General features: G+C 35.1%; 2 protein-coding genes across 4 annotated transcripts in view; one reads left to right on the forward strand and one right to left on the reverse strand.

The window, feature by feature from the left end:
- Window positions 1-12,657, forward strand: part of LOC126847383 (zinc finger protein castor homolog 1-like) — a 51,481-nt gene extending 38,824 nt beyond the window's left edge. For 2 of the 3 annotated variants that reach the window (XM_050587556.1, XM_050587557.1), the window contains exons 5-20: window positions 3,287-3,530; window positions 3,637-4,052; window positions 4,136-4,413; window positions 4,482-4,846; window positions 4,920-5,052; window positions 5,146-5,418; window positions 5,497-5,729; window positions 5,796-5,926; window positions 5,999-6,091; window positions 6,190-6,282; window positions 6,677-6,849; window positions 9,876-10,017; window positions 10,098-10,292; window positions 10,367-10,724; window positions 10,794-10,882; window positions 10,956-12,656. In XM_050587556.1, the coding sequence (XP_050443513.1) occupies window positions 3,287-3,530; window positions 3,637-4,052; window positions 4,136-4,413; window positions 4,482-4,846; window positions 4,920-5,052; window positions 5,146-5,418; window positions 5,497-5,729; window positions 5,796-5,926; window positions 5,999-6,091; window positions 6,190-6,282; window positions 6,677-6,849; window positions 9,876-10,017; window positions 10,098-10,292; window positions 10,367-10,724; window positions 10,794-10,882; window positions 10,956-11,230 (3,491 nt within the window). In that variant the 3' untranslated portion in view covers window positions 11,231-12,656. Of the gene's footprint in view, window positions 1-3,286; window positions 3,531-3,636; window positions 4,053-4,135; window positions 4,414-4,481; window positions 4,847-4,919; window positions 5,053-5,145; window positions 5,419-5,496; window positions 5,730-5,795; window positions 5,927-5,998; window positions 6,092-6,189; window positions 6,283-6,676; window positions 6,850-9,875; window positions 10,018-10,097; window positions 10,293-10,366; window positions 10,725-10,793; window positions 10,883-10,955 lie in introns of all 3 variants that reach the window. The other variant, XM_050587558.1, reaches the window with a different exon arrangement.
- Window positions 12,658-13,160: 503 nt separating this feature from the next.
- Window positions 13,161-20,116, reverse strand: LOC126847386 (structural maintenance of chromosomes protein 5). The gene is made up of 20 exons (XM_050587563.1): window positions 19,665-20,116; window positions 19,454-19,595; window positions 18,826-18,981; window positions 18,347-18,476; window positions 18,143-18,266; window positions 17,648-17,765; window positions 17,273-17,401; window positions 17,008-17,200; window positions 16,602-16,727; window positions 16,348-16,508; window positions 16,051-16,262; window positions 15,696-15,859; window positions 15,447-15,579; window positions 14,939-15,185; window positions 14,616-14,792; window positions 14,242-14,478; window positions 13,952-14,179; window positions 13,696-13,881; window positions 13,515-13,607; window positions 13,161-13,388 (listed from the first exon to the last, which is right to left on the reverse strand). Exons 1-20 carry the CDS (start codon window positions 19,763-19,765, stop codon window positions 13,323-13,325), a joined length of 3,123 nt encoding a protein of 1,040 aa, XP_050443520.1. The 5' UTR covers window positions 19,766-20,116; the 3' UTR covers window positions 13,161-13,322.
- Window positions 20,117-21,185: the final 1,069 nt, after the last annotated feature.

The following is a 21,185-nucleotide window of genomic DNA, read 5'->3' on the forward strand; positions in this document are numbered from 1 at the left end:
GAATACAACCGACTCTGGCTGTGTTCATTAATCATCATGTGGACAATATTATAGCGGCGTACATTCCAAGATGGCAAATGTAAATGTATATCTTTTTCATTGGATCTATACTTTCTAAGTATGAAAACCAATTGGAAGTAACCCGGTAGTAAAGGTTTACACCGCGGGGTTGTTGTAGACTCGCGCGCAAGGATGTCATGTCTTACCTATATCGTTTTTTAACGGGTTGTTACAATACTGCAGCAGCAGTAAGCAACATTATGTGTGTATAATAATAATAACAACAATATAATACTACTGGTTAAAGAAAATACCTATGCCCGTTGGGTTTTTTTTACCCGCTAAATCCCCATTGCCCGTGTGTACACCTCTGTGTACTAAGCGTTTCGGTTTATGCTTCGTCATGACCTCATATGTGTCTTTTTAAAGACACGTCGGCGTCGTCGCTGGCGGTGGTGTACAATAGTAATAGTAATAATAATAATTCAAATACCATTATCGCGTGTCTTCTTTTCATCATCGTTTTTGAATTTTCTGTATAAAAAAAAAAAGAAACTGAGAAAATAAAAACCGTGTTGAACCCGTAAAATCCGCTCCAGCCGAAGTCGCTGCGGCGAAACCCGTGCATTTATTAGTGTTAGTTTTTTTTTAATGTATTTTGTCAAAAAACCGTCCCTTTCAAACGCGTATCCGATGAATTATGGCCGGCTGTATGTTTATCGCAGGTGACACCGATACTAAATGGATTTGCGCGTCGGTGGTAATTTTCACTACACACCCACGGGATGAATGCTTCGCGAAATATTCAGCGGTGTAACAGTTAAAAAAGTAAATAAAAAAAAAAAGAGCCGAGTGAAAAAAAAATATCCAGTCGCCCCGTCGAAAGGCGGCGGCGGTGGCTGTATTGGTATTGTTTCTAAAACAGAAAACTAGTAACAACTAAACTAATTCTAGGTAAGGTTAGCTATACCTAGCCAAAGTATGAATATTCAATATATACTATCAGAGGTTTAATTAATTACATTTACCGTGTGAAAATGTTTAAATACTATGATCGAGACTGAGTTCAGTGTGAAATCTAAAAAAACTGATTTTGCTCGGGTATTTTTTTTCACGTCTCGAGAGGAAAAAAAATGTATACATGTATTATAATATATTATTATATGTAGGTATATAGATACCGCCGCCGAGAACTACTAAACCGATTTGTATTGAATCCGCTTATAGTTGGAAAGAGACGAATACGGCGGATAATCAATTTTAAAGTATGACGGCGGCGTGGTGCTGCCGTGAATGGCGACGGGATAAGGGAGGACGGGGGTGGAGGCCAATGTTCAGAAGTCGTGGGGGGGGGGGGGTGAAAAAATAAGGAAGAAAAAGAATTTCCAATAATATCAACAATAATCGGTTACCATGGCGATTGAGTTTTTTGTAAAAACGTCTACGAGCCCCCGTTTCTTAAAACTTTTTTTATTATTTTTTTTTCTTCTTCAAACACAATGTCACAAACGAACAATGGGTAAAAAGTTTAAAGTTCGATAATGTAATAACAAATAATAAAAAAAAAAAAGCGTTATAAACTTGTGTACCTATATTTTTGGTCGGGGGAGATCAATAGTTTTCATTTAGAACAATATATATATATATACTTTTGGTTCATTAACAATCAATTCTTTTTTTTTTTTAGTCGTCTTTTGTAATTTGTTTTACAGAAACTCTGCTGGCTCTGATACGGCCGGACTGTTTATTTAAACCGGAATCTGATAAGTTTTCAATTTGACGCACAATATGCGACAACGGGGGGGGGGGACTATTACAAACCACTGTACATAGAAAAGAGGGGGTGGGGTGTACTATCGAAACGTCGTGACAGAGCGCGATAACAACAATGAGAACATAATAATATTATTATATATGATTTTTCCTATAAGAGATTTTTTAATTATGAACACACGTGCCGTGGAAAACAGACAGACAGAGTTGAATCTCGACAATATAGTGTGTACAATAGTAATAAATATATCCTTGGGCCATCATAACGAGACCGGTATGGGCTAAGCGGAGTTTTTCGAGCGGATTTTTAACAGCAGCTTAAGTGTACACATTATTGCCGTTGTACTCTTAAACGATTCGTGTCAAGGGCGGTAGCGCACAAGAGATAATGAATGACTTGCATTTTCAAACATAATAACGCGGTTTTTTTATCTATTTATTATTATTTTTTTATTGTATGCTCGATCTCTTCGGACATCGGTGTGTGTATAAGTGTGTATTGTTTCACATTGGGGTCTCCTTGATGTTGTTTCGAACGGGAAAATTATATGCAAATTTCATTCGAATAAGTCTCCACAAACGCCAGCGGCCTCTCTACGGATGTGTGTAAAATCTTCAACGTCCTGGGAACACTAAAAATATGTGTAATAAATAAAAAAATAAAATAATCTTACACTAGACCGACAACGGTATAATACAAATGAAAAAATATATATTATATACTGCTGTGTACAGCGATTCCCTTTTTTGATAAATTTCTCTTTCTACAAACACCACATGTCTCATTGTGTTCCGCTTCTTTTTTATTCCTCCATTTATTCTTTATAGACGGTGACCTTTTTTTTATTTTTTTCTGCAAGGGCGAAAGGGTTGGCGCTCGCGATTTCTTTTTCTCCCAAAGGATTTATTATTTCAGTTGTACCGCCTATGTATACACACTATCGCACCTGGACCCACTGTGGGTCTACGCGTAATTATGGGAAACAGTCCGGCGGCGGTGACACGGTCTCACCTTGCGTGTGTGCACACCGCGTTGTGTCACCCCTTTCGCTCAGCATCGGGTTACGTCTGCCACCTTACCCGTGTATTTTTTTTCACCTCTTTTTACAAAAAAAAAAAGAAAAGAAAAGAAACCTATTCTGCAACGTTATAATATGTACTGTTATTACCCACACACACACGCGCGTAGGAATACAAAGAAGAAGGGAATATATTTTTTTGGGGATAAAAAGAAGAAAAAAATAGGTGACACGGCGGACATCTCGGGTTACCCGGGCTAACACAATGATTTAACCCTATCCGGTGGCTTCTCGTATTGTTTAGCTACATTGTTTCGGTTTTCGCAAAATACGGATTCTGTTTGACATTGGAAAAAATCGTTCCTTTTTCTCATGGCATTGCCGCCGGTGAATCTGGATGTAATCCGACACCCGGCCCGGGACGCGACTTGCACATAAGTCGAACGCATTAATAATAATGTATTGCTATTTTTTTTCTGTTTTTGCCACCGCAGATAACGGATTATCAAAACGGTCTCTGAGCCCGTTGGCGTTGACTACCGGCAGACCAGAAACCCAAAGCCAAACACCGTCTTCGATAGCGTCGGCCCTGAGCAACGTCACCATGGTGTTGCAAGGAGCAGCTACCGGAGGAGGAACCAGCTCGTCCGCCACAAGTGGTGACTATTCTCGTTACGTGAGGAGGTTCAGCAGTTGTCAGGAATGCGGGTCTGCTCGTTGCCGGGATTTGAACTACAGGTAAAGCGATATGCCCAGACAACTGGCAGTGACTTGTCAAAATCCGACCACAATAAAGAACGTACCAATAGTAGTAATTTCGTTTGTTTTGTACTTGTCCACGCAGAGAGCACTTCCATTGTCTTGATTGTAACTCGAGAGTGTTTGTGAAGAAAGAGGAGATGATCAGACACTTCAAGTGGCACAAGAAGAGGGACGAGAGCTTGCAGCACGGTTTCATGAGGTACTCGCCGAGCGACGACTGCTCCGACCGTTATCAGGGATGCAGTCACAATCGCAAGCAAACCCACTACCATTGCATTCAGGGCACGTGTGATAAGGTGTACATTAGCACGTCTGATGTGCAGATGCACGCAAACTATCACAGAAAAGACTCGGCAATCATACAGGAAGGGTTTCAGAGACTGAGGGCCACCGAAGAGTGCCGTACCCCTTATTGCGCTTTTTACGGTCAGAGGACCACGCATTTCCACTGCAGGCGTGACCACTGCCAGTTTACCTTTAAAAATAAAGCCGATATGGGTAAATAAACGATACTCTATATATTATAAAATAACACATATTAGTGAATATCGGTCATGTTAAATGCGTGTAATACTTTACAGAAAAACACAAAACATATCATATCAAAGATGAACAATTGGCCAGGGACGGATTCAAGAAATTCATGAAGCCGGACCCTTGCGGTTTCTCCAACTGTCGGTTCTCTCAAGTCTGCAATCACATCCATTGCGTCCGAGACGGATGCAACTACGTGCTGCATTCGAGCGGTCAACTTTTAAGTCACAAACGAAAACACGAGCGCAAAGACAGCGAAATAGCGTACAGGAAATTCAAACTGGCCCAACAAGCCGTGCTGAACATGACAGGCAACCCGGATCAGGTATGTGGTAGAAGTTGCCATTTAACTTTGCAATGCGCAAGTATTCACACCCATCTTCCCTTTTGCAGATGAACGAGCTGTCCATTTCGCCGAGTAGTTCCCTACAATTTCTCCATCAGCAAGCCAACTCTTTGGCATCTCTTTCGGCGTTGGCCGCCCAAGCGGGCGACGCTGCTAGCTATAGCAATAGCTCTAGCGACGGCGGTCCAATGTCTCCGTTGCCTTTGACCAGGGTCACTTCGAAGGCAGGACAAGGATTTTTCACTGACAACTCGTCCACCGCTCCGGACGGATCGTCTCCGGACGACGTCGAAGTCTGGCCGAGATACCTGACCAGGTTCAAGCCGAATACTTGTATCAGCGGTTCGACTTGTGTACTGTACGACGCCGATCATTTCCACTGCAAAGAGCCCAACTGCGAAATGCCAGTCAGGTAAACAATAACGTTAACAACGTCGGCTAAACGACCGCTCGTGGAATTTTATTAATTGTGTATCCGTCTATAGGAACCAAGAAGCAGCCGAGACTCACGCTCGCAATCACGATAATCAGGAAAGGATTAACGAGAGCTTCTACCCGGGAGGCCCGGCCTATTGCCAAGACACGTGCACCAAGGAACAACACTATCATTGTGTTTTGGTAGGTTCACTCGGCTCCGTTCGGGTGTTGTTATTTTTAAGAGAATTGTTGTATGTGTTGCATACTAAATCGTCGGATAAACATATATTATAGGAAGGATGTTACGAGGCGGTTTTGCCGTCAGAACGTGGCGAACACATCAAGAGCCACGACATCCCGTACGGCCAGTATAACTCTCTGGACGCTCTTTTCAGAAGAAAGCGTGGTCGGCCCCCCAAGAACCGTGTCATTGAAGTGTGGAACGATTACGCCGGAGGATCTACCGGCGATTCGCCTCAAGCTATATTCACTAGTTTTAAATTGCCCAAGCCCTCGCAAATCGGACAGCCTTCCGAAGAGCCCGACGTCCCTACTCAAACCACACTGGTAAGAACTAATTGTGATTTTTTCAAGTAGCCACTGTGTCACTCTATATCAATAATATATTGTATGTTTTGTCCGCAGGAACAGCATTGTTTCGAAGAATACCGTTACGGTTGTCCGGACAATCTCTGCAAGTACACCAGCGAAGGCGTAGCGTTGCATTATCATTGTCGCCGGCCCAGATGCTTTTTTGCCACCGACAACGAAGAGCAGCTCCAAGCTCACTCCACGCACTTCCACGACAACGTGACCATCATGGAAGGCTTCTTGTTCTTCGACAGTTCGGTGGACTGCCGACTGGAGACATGCGTCAAGTAAGTCACAAGCTCTCCTAATACTGCTTTAATTAACTCTATTTAATGTTATTGTTATTATTACAGTAACACAGTCAACAAGCATTTCCATTGCGTTAGAGCGGGATGTGGTTTTTCGTTCACTAGATACTCTCAGATGGCTCAACACTTGTTACAACATCAAACCACGGCCGGTGTGCAAATCACCGACAAACTAGGTACGACAACCGTGTAAACCGCTAATGTTCGATAGGCGTTTTTTTTAAAATAAATTATTTATTTTTCTACAGAAACTCAAATTAAAGAAGAAATCTTGTCTCCGTCTAGACCCCAAGCCACTCCTTCGCCGTCTGACTCGGCCACCAGCCAACGTTCCACAACGGGTAAGTGAAATATTTTGTTCCAGTAAATAAATTACTCTTAGCGCAGTATATATTTTTTTTACTATTGTCTTGATTGTTTTTTTCTGTCTTGTTCAAAGTGGTGAAGGCTTCGGGCACTTTCTACCCTATGAGCGGCCTATCGAACGCTAAGAGTTCCTCTCCAAATTTCTCAGACCCTGCAGCCCTTACAGGTGGGTCATGCAGATATGGTTTATTAGATTAATAACACAACATTATTGTATACTTTTGTTACCTATTTTTATAATATAAATAAAACACGCTTTATTTTTGGTGGTAGTAGCTATTGTTCGACACACATAATATATATATATATACCTTAGTCTTACACGAGTAATAAAATAAATTAATAACGATCGCCTACTGTTTTTCAACAGTAGTGACGGTTTAAGGTCGCAGCTATTTTTGTACATAGATATTTTATTTCATTAAATTTTCGCCTCAAAACCGCCACTGTTTTTTTTTTAAATACAATTATAGTAATGTGTGTTCTCGTCGAATGACAATCGCACAATTTTTTTTTATAACGAAGATAAAAACAATTTTTTTTTTTTATTGCCGATTTAGATAAACCCAAAACGGACCCAAGCTTGAGCATCGAACCGGTGGTGACCATTCAAGTGCTACCCGAATGGATGAGTTTGGATAGACACGAAAAATACGGGCCCGAGCAGCCTTGCAGTCGCGCTTTCTGCAAGCTCAAGCGAAAAGAACATTATCATTGTAACGCTTGCAATCAGGTGAGTTTTTTGTACTTTAAAAAAACAATAAATTTATTTTTTTCTCGCGTCGTCCTCGCACAACACGAGGGGCGGAAACTTGTCGGGTCTTCGCACGCCGAATGAAAATTTCGGCGCGTTTCCGTACTTGTACTTGAGCGGCGGATGGTAAGCCTGGGGACCTGGCGCCGGGCTGTTCATTTCGTCGGCAATCACGGGGTCTTCGAATTGCTTAGCCAAAGTATACTTGGGCGCGTTTCCTTTGAACTTGTGCACGGGCACTGCGCCATAACCAGCTGGACCCGGCCCCGGAGTGGCGGATTGCTCCTCGAGTCTCTTGGCCAGCGTGATCGGTTTACGCGATAGAGTCGACGGTAACATGTACACGTTGGGCGCCGGTCTGTTTTCGTCCTTAAAAAAAAAACACCAGCATATTGTTAATACTATTTTGATTTGACCCAACAATCGTTTATGGGGCCAGTTTAACTTTGACAATACAAATAACTTTGATTCATTATAAACGTAAAAAAACGATCTTCTATTTTTTTGTTGTTGTGTAAAAGGGAATGGAAATTATTTTGGCTGGCTTTCAGACTTGGACTTAATGGATGAATTTCTCTAACCGTGATATTTCCAACGTTTATTTTTGAACGCTGTCTTATAATAGCCTAACCTAACCTAACCTAACCATACCATGTGCGATTATCGTCTTACTGTCAACTCTCTTAGAGGCAATAGGATTTTGGGTTTGATCTGTCCGGGGGGGCTGGGTCTGTAGGCCGCCGGGCCTGGACTTTCCGCGCCGTCCAGGTCTCTCAACTTGGCGGCCATCGAATACTCGGGGCCGCGCGCTCGGCCGCGGCACGTTAACCGTTCCAGATTGTACTTGGGCCCCGGACTCTCGGTGTCCACCTTGGGCGGCAGTCGCGGTCTTAGCGTGTACGCCGGTCCGACGGGTATGTTGGCCATGCGGTTCTTGCGGCCAACAGTCGTGCCGTTCCGGTACGCCGCCGGTCCCGGACTGGCGTCCGTCTTGTCTTGCTCCAAAGCTTTCCGGTCCATCTTTCCGGGCAAGCAAGTTTTCGCGCTCATTTTCAAGCACAAATTTATTGTACTTGCCCTTTTTCGATCTTAAGACACTTGTAATTTTTTTTTTGAAATTTTACAAAAATTCAACTACATAATCGCTGGTATGGCAACAAACGCCCAAGTATAAAATATGTAATGGTTGTACAGGCAAAAAAAAAAATAATACCCACATAACCGGCGACACCCATTAAACGGTTTTGAGTTCTAATCAACTCGAGTGTTATACCTCGCACACCCGTCGCTGATTAAAATTGATGATGTTTAAAAAAAAAAACACTCAATGTTTGTATACCGAAAAGAAAGCGAAGAGGGTTATCCGGTTACGTGTCTTGAATTTCGCATCAACAACTTGATCGTTAACACAACAATATAATCTCGTGAGAATTTATAGTAAAAAAAAAAAACTATTTTCTGGCAAAAAAAAATAAAAATGCCGGGTTTTTAAGGAAATAAAAGAAGGGAGAAAAATAAAATATAATAATTTTTTATTATTATTAAAAAGAAACGAGTGGTTTTAATCGATCGGCGACGACGGCGGCGGAAACGCTTCCGAAAAAATGATTAATGATGCGATGACAAAAGGAGAGAATGTAAAAAAAAACTGGCAGCCGGTAGCCCTCTCGCCCCCCCCCCCCCACCCAATTTTTGGAAAATCGATAATCGATCAGCATCAACGTCATCGGTTTCCGCGTTCACCCCTTTTGGTGCATTACAAGTATTGCAATAATTATTATTATTATTTGCTGTTGTTGTGTATCTGTGTGTAGGGAAACGGTATGTAAGTAATAAGTGTATAAAAAAAAACGCTATTTTGAACATATGCAATCGGTTGACGTGCGTAACGAAAGAGTTAAATGATTGACGACGACGGTAAACCGAAAAAGGGCCACTGTTAGAGAGGTGTGTTTTTTAACACGGTTTCTATTTTTCCGGGTGTTCATTTTTTAGCAAACCTAAAAAAAAAACGATTAAAAACGACTATTTCCCCTTTTTTTTTTTTGGTTAATGATTTCCTGTGTCGGTTTTTCCCATGAGCCGATCCAACGGCCGCCGTTTAATTATTTTCAAACGGCAATCCTATTAGAAAAATACTTTTAATTTTACCCAAGTTTCCACGTTTAAACATAATATATTCACATTACGATTCGCAGTATTAAACGTTTGGAAATAAAATATCTATCTACAGATCAATGTGTAATATCATTGTAATGCTATTGTATCATATGTATGGAACGCTATTAATAATTCATTTATAACGTTTGGCGACTCGTTCTATTGTTTCTAAATGGTTTTTTTTTGCACCGCAAAAGCCCAAAAACAGCACACGGTAATAAAAAAAAAATGTAAAACACGATTTCTTTATTTCTGTTTGACATAATTATTAGCACCGTTGTTAACTGATGATGTCAAACAATCAGTTTCTGGAAGGGTTGAATAATTTAGAATACAATTGATACATTATATAGATATAGAATACATTTAGAACAATTTATGGCCAATAATAGTGTGTGCGTTTTAAGTGCTGACTGGCTATTTTTTTTTTTTGTAAAGTCAAAACAGTAGTAAAGTAACACGATTAAAATTTATAATTTAAAAATTCTGTCTTATTAACATATTGTAATAATAAAATTATGTATAAATCTTGGGATTTGTCACATTTTTTTTTTCTAAAAGTAAAACTGCTATTTAAAACGAGGCACCTTATCGCGTACTAGCAATGCAATAAATTATTCGTGGTTTGCGTTCAACGTGAAGCTCATAAATCATAATCAATATTCAAGATTTGTATTTCGTTTAAAACCATACGTCTTTATTAAGTAGTTTTTTTTCCTGTAAAACGTAATTGCCTAAAATATTTTTAAAAAAAAAAAACGTTTTAAAATATCAATTATTTATATTTTATAAATATGTAAATATATTCAGCTAATTATAATGTTTTTTTCTCTCTGTCTATACAGGCTTTCTCGGAGATGGACAAATTAAAACCGCACATTATCAAACACACCCCGGGCGCCATGCCGACGTTCATGCAGAAAACCGAGAACAACAACAACAACGACGACGAAGACGAACCGGAAGACAACGTCCGACAACCTCCTGGTAAGTTTTTTTTTTAATAACTATGTTGCTGTAAGCACGTTGGAGTGACTTAATCATTTTGATTTCTATTGTTTTTCCAGCACTGACCATGGTGCCCATAACCGGCGACGGCGGCAACCCGGCTTGTCTACCGCAGCACTCGCCTTACCCGCCCGGCTTCAGCGCCGCCATGGCCGCAGCAATGGCCAACCAACAGTTTGCCTCGCTCATGACTTCTCAGGGATTGCCGTTCATGCCACACGCCATCCAAGCCATGTACAGTTCGGCCCCCACAAGTAAGTCGAGCTAACTTACATAAGTACATTTGTCTTAGTTTTTTAACCGTTTTTCTATTGTCTCTCATTTGCAGACCTCATGTTCGCCCCGCCCGGCTTCGGCTCGCACCCCCATCCGGTGGCGATGCTTACCAACGGCATGTTGAACCGCAGCGGTTCGGACTCGACCGGCAACAGCGACAACCGGCCCATGTCGCCTTCGCGGGACATGAGCCCCGAGATGAGAAAGGCCAGAGTGCAGAACTCTATGCGCATACTCAAAGACGAACCCGTCCCCGAAGGTTATCTCCGTTTCCGGTTCAACGAGGATTGCCACTACACGCACTGCGGATACAGGGAACACCAGACGCATTTCCATTGTATGCGCCAGGACTGCGGTTACAGTTTTTGCGACAAGACCCGTTTCGTGCAGCACACGGCCCGACACGAGAGGTAAGCCGTGGACACACACTACCCAAGATATGATTGAACGGGATAATTGATTTTTCGCTTTATTTTTAGACTCGACACGCTCATGGGAGGCGACTTCCAACAATACCGGGCCAACGTGTCTTGCGGCCGCGCCGACTGTGCTTACGCTTCGGCCATGAGTGAGTTCAAGACGGAACTTTTGAAGAAAATAATATATCAATTACTTATTTAACGGCTGTTGTTTTTCTTCAGGTACGGGCCAAAACAAGGCGTCTCACTTCCACTGTCTGAAATGCGAATTCGTGTGCACCGACACCAACAAAGTGGTGGCGCACAGACGCCAACACCAAAAGCTGGACTCCATCATGGCTGCCGGTTTCGAAAAGTTCACCCCGGCGCAGGCGTGCAGCCAACCCGGCGGATGCGTTCACTCCGGCAAGCAGACGCACTACCATTGTCTTAGCTGCCAGTACGCCGTGCTGGGTCTTTCCCAGATGACCGCCCACAAGTACAGACACATGGAATAACCTGAGCTAAGAATAGGAAACCACCCCCTCGACAACAATTGCACCCCCATCCACCCTTGACGATTTCGTTCAGTTCCTAAAAAAATAAAATAGGTATCGATGAAAAAAACATTCGGACAGCCTGTCGGGCCCAAAACAAGGTTATAAAATTGTTTTTTTAGTTGAAGTTAGTAGGTTGATATTAGATTTAATGTAATTACATATATTGTAGTGTGTACGCAGGGTGTGCGATTTTACCGTGAGTCTATTATTGTTGTTTATTATAGGTAATACCTAAAAAACGGCACGATAATAATATTGTATAGGTAATAAACACATTAAAAAAAATAAAATAAAAATCTCATCTACTTTAGTTTTCCCGCCTTATTAAGTAGGTATGTGTACATAGATGTTATTATAATATGTTTTATTTAAACTAGTCTCGCTTATTATTATTTTTTTCCTTCAATATCAATTATTATCTTTATCGTAAATTACGTTTAATTGATCATCTTTAAATGTTTTGTATTTATTATTATTTTTAAACAACTTACCTATTATTAATTTATTCAAAACCACACTCCCATTTTAACGGTTTTTATTCTTTTGTGATATATATACAATTTTTGTTTGTACATATTCATTATTTCCTTTTATTCTCTCGTCATTCCCCACCATCTCTCCTAGTGTGTAAATATTATTTTATTATTATTATTAATATTATTACCTATATTATTATAGGTTGTGTAGTTGACTGCAAGACCTTAAACATAATTTTTTTTTTCTACCACGTCCTGTGGAATTTTAAAATATAATTGCGCTAGTGTTGAGAGAACACCAGCAATATTTTATTATAGACTTAAACATAGTGCCTTTTAAACGTGTATACACGTGCAGAGACATTAATGTTTCATATTAAACAATTTAAAAATCATAGAAGAGAGATACGGCAAGCACGTTTTCCTCGTTTAAACTGATCTTATATAAATATATATATATATTTTTTTGTAAATCCTTATATATAGTGAACATAATTAGATGTAATCATTTTAAGTAATATTTTATTATTATAAACAAAGATATTCGAGTGTTTAAAAAATAAAAATACTGACTTAAAAAAAAAAAAAAGAAGAGTATTGTGATAGATTTTTTTTTTGGTTTATTTATGAGTCATGGCTGCCATATAAACATTGAATTTCTTTTTGTTCAAGTGTATTTTGTTTAGATTTTTATAGAATTATAAAATAATATTATACATATTTTACATAAAGAAATTATAGTTTCTTTAATTGTACTATTATGGGTTAATTAGTGCCTTAACAAATTTTTTTTTTTGTACATTTTTATTTAGATTATCATTGTAAATGGAAATTGTAAAATTTTTGTTTTTATAGATATTACCTATGCATTAATAAAATATTTAAAGTATGTTTTCTATGAGTTGGTGTAAAATAAACATTCATGAATTAAAACAATAATGATAACATTGAAATTTAGTCTTGTTTTTTTTATTGGTTTTAAGCCGAAAACAGTTAGCTAAAAAAATTGTTTTAAAATATTAACATTTTTCCACTTCAATCATACACTATATTAAATAAATAGAGAAAAAGTTTACAAAGTTTATGGAATATTTAAAATCAAATTACATGACAGAAAATCATCTCAAAAAGTGATAATTTATTTCCTTTTTAAGTAAATGTGAACGATACACAATGAGAATGAACTATGTCGATAATGATAGTGTTTTGATTAGAGACAAAATGCTATACTTGAAAATCTTCCCAAGAACAAGTACAATAATCCTTTGAAATAAAGCAGTTTAAATATTTTGATTACGTTATGATTTACAAAACGCTAGTGAGTAGTATAAACAAATACAAACATTTTTGATACAATTTAATTTGCATTTATTACTGTACGATTGTATAAAGTAGAAAAAAAGAAAATATAAACATTAACAAAAAAAAAAAACGCATAACAACTTAATTTCTAAACATTCAAATTCTTAACAAGAATAGTTATAGAGATAAGTAAAAAAACATTTATTAAAAAAAATAATGTGAATATAATAAAAATTTAATGTCTACTCGCCATGAACGTACAAGAGAAAAATCTATTTTTTTCCTATACAAAAAATGATGTCCACGGTGGTATTCTTAAAAGATAAATCTTTGATCAACTGAAACATGAATTTGAAATGATTAACAAATAATCACAATGCACACACTAGGGAGGAAATCAAAAATAACAATGCACTCCGTGTTACTTTTTAAGTGAAATAACATTGTCAAACAAAAATACAAACCTTTGGTGTGACAACTATGTACTGATTGTTTCTATCGTCAAACAGATCCATGAAAAGTTCCATTAGTTTTCTTTCATAAACTTTATCCATACCCTGAAAACAAATTTGGTTGTAATTAATTGTGCAACTCGCAAATCAACGATCGACATAATATCAAGACGTGTAAATGAGCAGTAAGTACTTGATTTATTTCATCGACAATTCTAAAAGGGAAGTGGGTGACTTCTTGTAGCGATAACAAAAACAATGCAGTCGTCAAGGCTCGTTCGCCACCACTTTGACTCTTGGCATCCAATTGCCTCAATGATGTACCCTCATCGTTGCGAAATTGTACTTTAATCAAAAGTCCGTAGGCTTGGAAATCGTACTGTATGCATACAATTGTAACATTAAAAATACAACTCTACATTGTCTTAAATAAGCGACCAAATATTTACCCTCGTAACACCAACATCCAATTCGATCACACCGTTACAACCGAACGTAACGAGAAATTGTTGAAAAGTAGAATTTAACAAACCAACAAATTGTTGTAGCTTTGGGAACCATACCGTGTTCAACGTCTCTATTTGCTGTTCTTGTGACTGTGCGTCGGCATTTAAATTCTTCAAACGTTTTTCCAACTCTTTAATTTTGGTCTTACGTTCCCTGTACTCTTTAATCAACTGTAAAATTATTAGAGTTATACCATAGAGTCCGTAAACTGGTTAATTTTGATTCAACGTACCTGAGGAGCATTGGGATCAATATTCAGACAATTCAATTTAGCTTTTTTTTCCACAATCAATTCATCCAAATCGTCTAAATCGCATTGCTCAATAGTGCTAAACTTGTCGGTCATTTGAGAAAATAGTTCTTTATCGTACATTGAGACACCTCGACTCCAGTACAATGCAACTTCAGATGTTTTTTTAAACTCTGAATCTAATTTTTGTAAGTACTTTATGTACTCTTCAAAATTGTTCTATCAACAAACAAGCAGACAATTAATAGTTTGAAAGCAATGTGTAACCGTTGGCCTGATTCTCAGTTTTATCAAACTCACAAAAAATACATTTCCAAGACAAAATTCATGATTAACATTTATAAATAATTATATACCTGATTTGACAAATAAAGCTGCCGAAGTTGTTTTAAAACACTGTATTCTGCATTCATATCTGTTCCAGAATTGTTGAGAATAAACGCAGAAGCTATAAGTGTTTTTAACGATGTTGCGTAATTGTCTAACAAATTGTTTACGTCTTTCATTGCACTGAAGTATTTGTTGATTAAGAGCTATACATGAATACAATTATAACTTAATAATAGTTATGACCGTTTTCATCAGTTTGCCTTAACATTTAAGTCCAGACGTAATTGTTAAGCTTAACTGGTGAGAACAGCTATTAATAATTATCAATTTTAAATATTAAACAACATACCATATTCTGAGCATCGAATTTGGTTGATTTTTCTTCTTCTCTTTTAAGTTCATTTTGCGTACACTCTAAATCTTTAGCCATTTTATCAAGAGCTTTTTGTCTGTCTTGAAACTTTATTACACTCCTTTGGATATCTTTTTTCTTTATATAAATAGGTTCTCGACTGTCTTCTGTCGCTTTTAACTTATTTATAACTTCAACTTGTTCCTTTTCAACATAATCACATTCTTGTTTCGCTTCTTCTTTTCTAATCGAATTCACAAATGTACATATATTAAAACTAAATGGACAAAGGCAGACCGGGTAAGAATAGGCCTACAGTCTTATCTTAGAATCGCCAAGACCACATTCACATAGATGGTTTTTTTACGAAATTAAAGTTCTCGACAATATACCGAAGTTGTAACTCAAAACTGATAATAGTCTAATTATGGTTTCAATAAAAAAATTAAGTTTCATACAGTAGGCCTGTCTACTTTTGGGATTTTAATTAAAATAATAGTATTACCTTTGAGTTAGCGTTTGGATTAAATTGGTATTGACCGAAAATATCAAAAACTGTGCATCGTTAGATATTTGGGATTGTCTAGTGATTTTCTCTCCAGAGTATGAAGAACTTCTGATGCTTATTTGATCATTACCTAAGGATCAAAAAAATATTATGGTAATAAGACAATAGTACATATTAAACAGTAAGTAATTCATTATTGTTATGAATATAACATAAAAAAAATATATACACATTCATTTATTTTACCTGCAAAAAAAAGTCCTATATTATTTGGTATATGCTGCATGTTGTTTATTACTTCTTTGCTTCCAATTGGTATATTATGCAGCCCATAGTTTTTAATTAAATATCTTCTGATGACAGGGGGAGCTTTAATCATGTCCAATGCATACTTGTGAAAACCAAATTGTCTATTTTAAAACAAAACAAATTTCATAGATTAAAATATATACTGTAAGCACATATCTTGAATAAAAAAAATACTGTGGACATGACACAATAAAAATCACTTATTAAATATTTGTTTTAAATTAATGGAGAAACAAAACTATTATATATGATACAAGTAACTCAAAGTATGTAACTAAAAGTTGTTAAATACTTTAAATAATTGATATCATGATTCGGTTTATCGTTGATATGAAAATTTGGCGGTGGAGCAGAAATGGAATTTATTTTTTGCCAGCGTTCTTGTTTAACAATTTTATTAAATGTTGTTAAATCTTCTGCATACTCAAATACAAATGCAATCATATCACGATAATTCACAATATTTTCAATGTATTTTGCATTGTGCTGATCGATCACTTCAATCTACAAACAAATGATTCAAAATTATTTTAATTGTTTAATAAAATTATTCTATTAAAATACACTTAATTTGTACGTAAACCTATACCTGCGTAAACAAAGGTTCAAATACTTTTCCATGAAAAATGGAATTGCTATCACAGTTCCTTAACCAAGTGATAGCTTTCCACATTTCTGGAAATTTTCTTCGAATCAACTCATTTTTACTGTCTTCTTTTCTTTTTTCACGTTCTAGTTCTTGATCAATAGCTGATAAAAACACATATTTCGACCTTTATATTATTATACATTACAGTTTTATAATAATCAAACAACAATTAAAAAAAATAATAAAGTACTCACCATACATTTTTCCAGTTAAATTTTTTAGCTTACTTTTAATACTTTCATAATTGCTTTTTATAGGACTTAAACTGTGATCGATTTCAGTTATTTTCTTGTTAAGTTCAATTAATTTGCGTTTACACTCTAAAAAAATATTATTACTTAAATATATTTACATTATTAAATTTATATCATCAAACACACCAACAATTGTTATTTATATTTTTTTCATAATGTCAACTTATGTTGTTTACAAATAAAGAAAATTTCTAAATTAGTAGTCTTGTAAGAAAAAGGGTACAAACGAATAAATTGCTCCCCTTTACTTCAATTACTAATACAAACATTGTTCAAATAGTTCAATTTCATTTGAGTTTAAAAAAATATTTTAGTTCAGGTTAGGAAGCATGTGCACCATAAATACCTTCCAAATTAAGTGTTTCATTTTTAATATCTTCCAATTTTTGTTTCATAGAAGCCACCATTTCTCTATAGTCACTGATTTTCATTGAGGTCTTTTTACAAGTTTTTTTCAATTCTTTCATATCAGCTACATAAATTTCTGTAGCTCCGACTTTTTTATTGACTTGTTCTAATATTTTGCATACAACATTTGCCTAAACAACGAATCACATTTGTTAATACATTAAATAATTATTTAATTATTATCAAACAAAATAATTATTTACGTTTTGCAATACAACTTTCTTCAAATCAAATTCTTTTGATTTTTTCTTTTTTATAAGTTCTTGCTGTTTATTAATAAGCATTAAAGCCTTATTGTTAGCATCTTTTGCATAAGGTAACTTTTTTCTTTCCTTAAAAATACCAATAATGATACATTAGAAATAAATAATATTATAATATTTAAGTTTATTAAAAAAATTATAAATAAATAATTGAAAATATAATTTTATTTCTTAAGTAGATAAGCTTAAAGAACAAATATGATAGTGTCCAAAATTGTATTAGTAATAAATGAAGGTAGGATTTTAAAATTAATTTAATAATGAATTTTGTAATTTAGACACTGTCAAATTTATAAATTTAGTTTATATACTTACATCTCTAATTTGGGTATAAGCTAAAGTATATAACGTCCAACATCTTTTTTGTAAAATTATTAGTAGTTCTGATTCCAAAGTTTTTTTCTCTTGAAATGAATTTACAATTGTTTCAAGTCTAAAAATTGCATGCTAAATTATTAACAGGTTAATTTTATTTAATAGTTGTAGACAAATACATCCAAACAGAATATATGTCCCAAGGACCAGTATGCCTACGTATGCCATATCAGATAATGAAAGATAGATACAAAAGAGTAAAAGAAGACAGCCAATTAAAAACTTCAAATGTTATAATAATATATAACATTATATGAATATATAATACCTAAACATATAAACAGCATATACATAAATGTTAAATGAACGTATCATTTCATAATGCTTGTGACTTTAAATATTTGTGAACAAATTCCTGAACGTAACACATAATCAATGGCTAAATCAACCTTGATAAAAACATTGAAAAATCATAGTTTTAAATAAAATATTTACTTTAGATTAGCAGCGGTTTCATGTTTAATCGTGTTCTCTAAGCTTTTTTGATTACCTTCATAGTTTGTCATTTGAGAAGACAAATCTTTTAATTTATTTAATGTTTCTAATAATTCTTGATCCTCTGGAAAAACAGTTTTCTTTTTAAATTGTTAATTAGAATGGAATGAAATCAAGTAGACTCCTCAATATCTACAATCTCACCAATGCTTTGTAAAGCATTCAATAAAAGTCCCTTAGAGTCCAATTTTGAAAAATCTTCCAATCTGTCTTGAGGCAAAAATTGACATAAATTATGCACATTAATGTTGAAACTTTCTACTGCTTCAGTATACTAGAATTACAGACAATAATTAAATTCAATCAATCAAGGAGGATGATTAACTGAATGGGTAGGGCGGTAGTGCATTTGTGCTAACCGGTGTTATTGGCAGTCTCTCTCTTTGAACAACTGTCTAATGAGAGAAAATACCATCCTCTTCCCAAGGAATTTAAACTTATCTTACACCCAGTCAAAAAATGTTATATGAGAAAATAAGTCGTCAATAATTTGTATAAAATTATGTTTTAGCTTCGATGCGTAACTGAAGAGGTATTGTTTTTACATAGGTAATGCGTTTTTGTTTTATTACCACTATGTAAAGACCCCACTATACTGCCTTTTGTTTGTGAACAATTCTTACTTTTTTTTTGGTAATCATAATGTTGTTTAAGTAATAGTGGCATGAATCACCATTAGCAAAAATTTTTCTTTTGAAGTTTACATTCTGGTTACTTTTTTTGTAAAGCTCTATAGATATTTCGGCTGCGCTTTTTCCAAGTTTAACAAACTGACTGACCTAAAATAATAAATTAGTTGACATAAAAAAAATTAATAGTTTTTGGAAGGGTATAAAATAGCCAAATTTTTTATTTGATGCTTAATAGCTGCAGCAAATATATTTCATAAAACATAAGTAACATTTGTTGATCGTGACACTCACACAACACTTTAGAGACGAGATTTTTATTTCAGAAAGGAAGAGTCACGCAATAGCCATGAGAATTATCTTCAAAGTGTTAATGTATAATGTCTATTCTCCCCAATTACCATAGCTTATGTACAGGGTTTGGGAATTAAATATTTGCATTTTGCTTACTTTTTTTTGGTTAGACATGAAACCTAGATAAGAAAATGTATGTTTATTTTAAGCACTTTATGTCGCAAACCCTGCTATGTGTAATAGGGTAGACCTAAGGTACCAAGTTTGACTCATTATTAATTGTGCCATATAGGTTAATATTATATAAATTCATGATTATTGTTATTACTTTATCTCCTCTATTGATGTCTTTTGGAGATCCACCAAACCCTAATATTAGGGCTGTAACAATTGAAGATTTTCCAGACCCATTTGGACCAATTATTAAATTCAACTTGGGGTGAGCTTTATATTTTGCTTCATTAAAAGTCCTAAAATAAGATTTTAGTTTAAATAATTTCAAATTTTTTTTTAAATAAATTGCAAAACCAAGTTCTCACATAAAATTTTTCAAGTATACTTTTACGATTGAACCATCAACCATTTGGTCAAGTTTTCGTTTTTTTGCTACCAAGCCATCAATGCTGTTTTTTTTCTCCATCTCACATGTAAAAGTTCCAAAATGAATTATAATTATTTAAATGAGACACTCATTAAGAAAAAAGACTCGTGAACCATTTTGCTTGAATAATAATAATAATAATAATAAGACAAATTTAAGATGCCGACATGATAAAAAATAACTATCAAAATATATCAAAACATACATCTATCATCGATCTACAAAAATACAATCATTATTCATTATTTTTATTAGTAGGAATAAAAAAAAATTAAAACCGTTCAACGATGGAAAAAGGACAAAACACAAGTCAAAACTCAAAATGATAAAAATCTTTCCCGCCAACAGAATTTGATAACATAACCTCAACCTGTTCGTCTTGGTTACAATATTTGTTGTTGTTCCAAAAGCAGCTGATTATAGTAAGCCACGATCATGGTTGTATACGGTAGCTACCTTCAAATATTATAATATTGTTTGTAAACACAATAAATATATTATTATTTATTTATTACTGCACCAATTTAATTGTAATGCATATAATTGAAATCTTCATCTTTTATGAATGTAGATAAATAATTAATTTACATAATCCATAATTGCATAGTTTTATTATTTCTTATTAATGTGTTTTTACTTTTTTTCATAGACCTTATACTTTTTACGCCTTATGCTTTTTTTTATACTACCCTTTAAATACTTTTGATTTATTTCCACAGTTAATATTTGTACACTAATTGTTTAAAAATAACAAATTGTTATTACTAATATTATTATTACATTAATAAAGTAAGGTCGATTAAAAAAACTTTAAAACTTTGTTGAGGGCGGTGGAGTACTTGAATTTACTGCCCATATTTTTTTTTTTTAACATGAAATAAAATCTTAAATACGCGCTTAGGGATGAATACTTTGGATAAGAACTAGTTATTTTGTTTGACCTGACAATATAGTTACATTTATCAAGGAAAATTTATTGGAATTTACACTAATAGCTATAATATAGTTAAAACTTAAAAATATAAATTAATTTATTAATGATACAATTTAGGTACAGACTACAGTTGTATATCATTCACTATTGTCTATTAGCAATACAAATGCAATACATTTTAAATCTATTGATAAGGATTTTAAATATTCGAATATTTTTTTTGGTGACGTTGGTGCTTGTGCATGATGTCGGTGATAAAATCGCTTATCATTTGTTGGCTAACTGCCCTGTGCCCAACCCACGATTTAAGATTATCTTAAATCGTGGCCCAACCACAATATGATTGCGTTTTCTTGCGTCTGTTAACTGTTTATTAGTTATTACGAGACAAGTTGTTACAGTCGTAGCCATTTGCCAGATAACTCGGCATATTTATTATTTTGTCATGCAAGTTGTAAACTACAGTCACAGAATAATAAAAATTATACAACAATGAAAAAAAAAGAAATAACAATACAAGTTGCA

Source organism: Adelges cooleyi, unplaced genomic scaffold, assembly GCF_023614345.1.
Source record: "Adelges cooleyi isolate 19-005CV unplaced genomic scaffold, UGA_ACOO_1.1 ACOO_flye_CR_arks_rails_tigmint_CR_PRNA_108, whole genome shotgun sequence".
Classification (NCBI taxonomy): domain Eukaryota; kingdom Metazoa; phylum Arthropoda; class Insecta; order Hemiptera; family Adelgidae; genus Adelges; species Adelges cooleyi.

Coding starts and splice junctions, on each gene's coding strand:
- LOC126847386 (XM_050587563.1), bottom strand. CDS start 19,765: ATGGAGAAAAAAAACAGCATTGATGGCTTGGTAGCAAAAAAACGAAAA. Junction 18,477..18,825: donor TTATGATTACCAAAAAAAAA/GTAAGAATTGTT, acceptor CTGTAATTCTAG/TATACTGAAGCAGTAGAAAG. Junction 14,479..14,615: donor AGCTTTATTTGTCAAATCAG/GTATATAATTAT, acceptor GTTTGTTGATAG/AACAATTTTGAAGAGTACAT.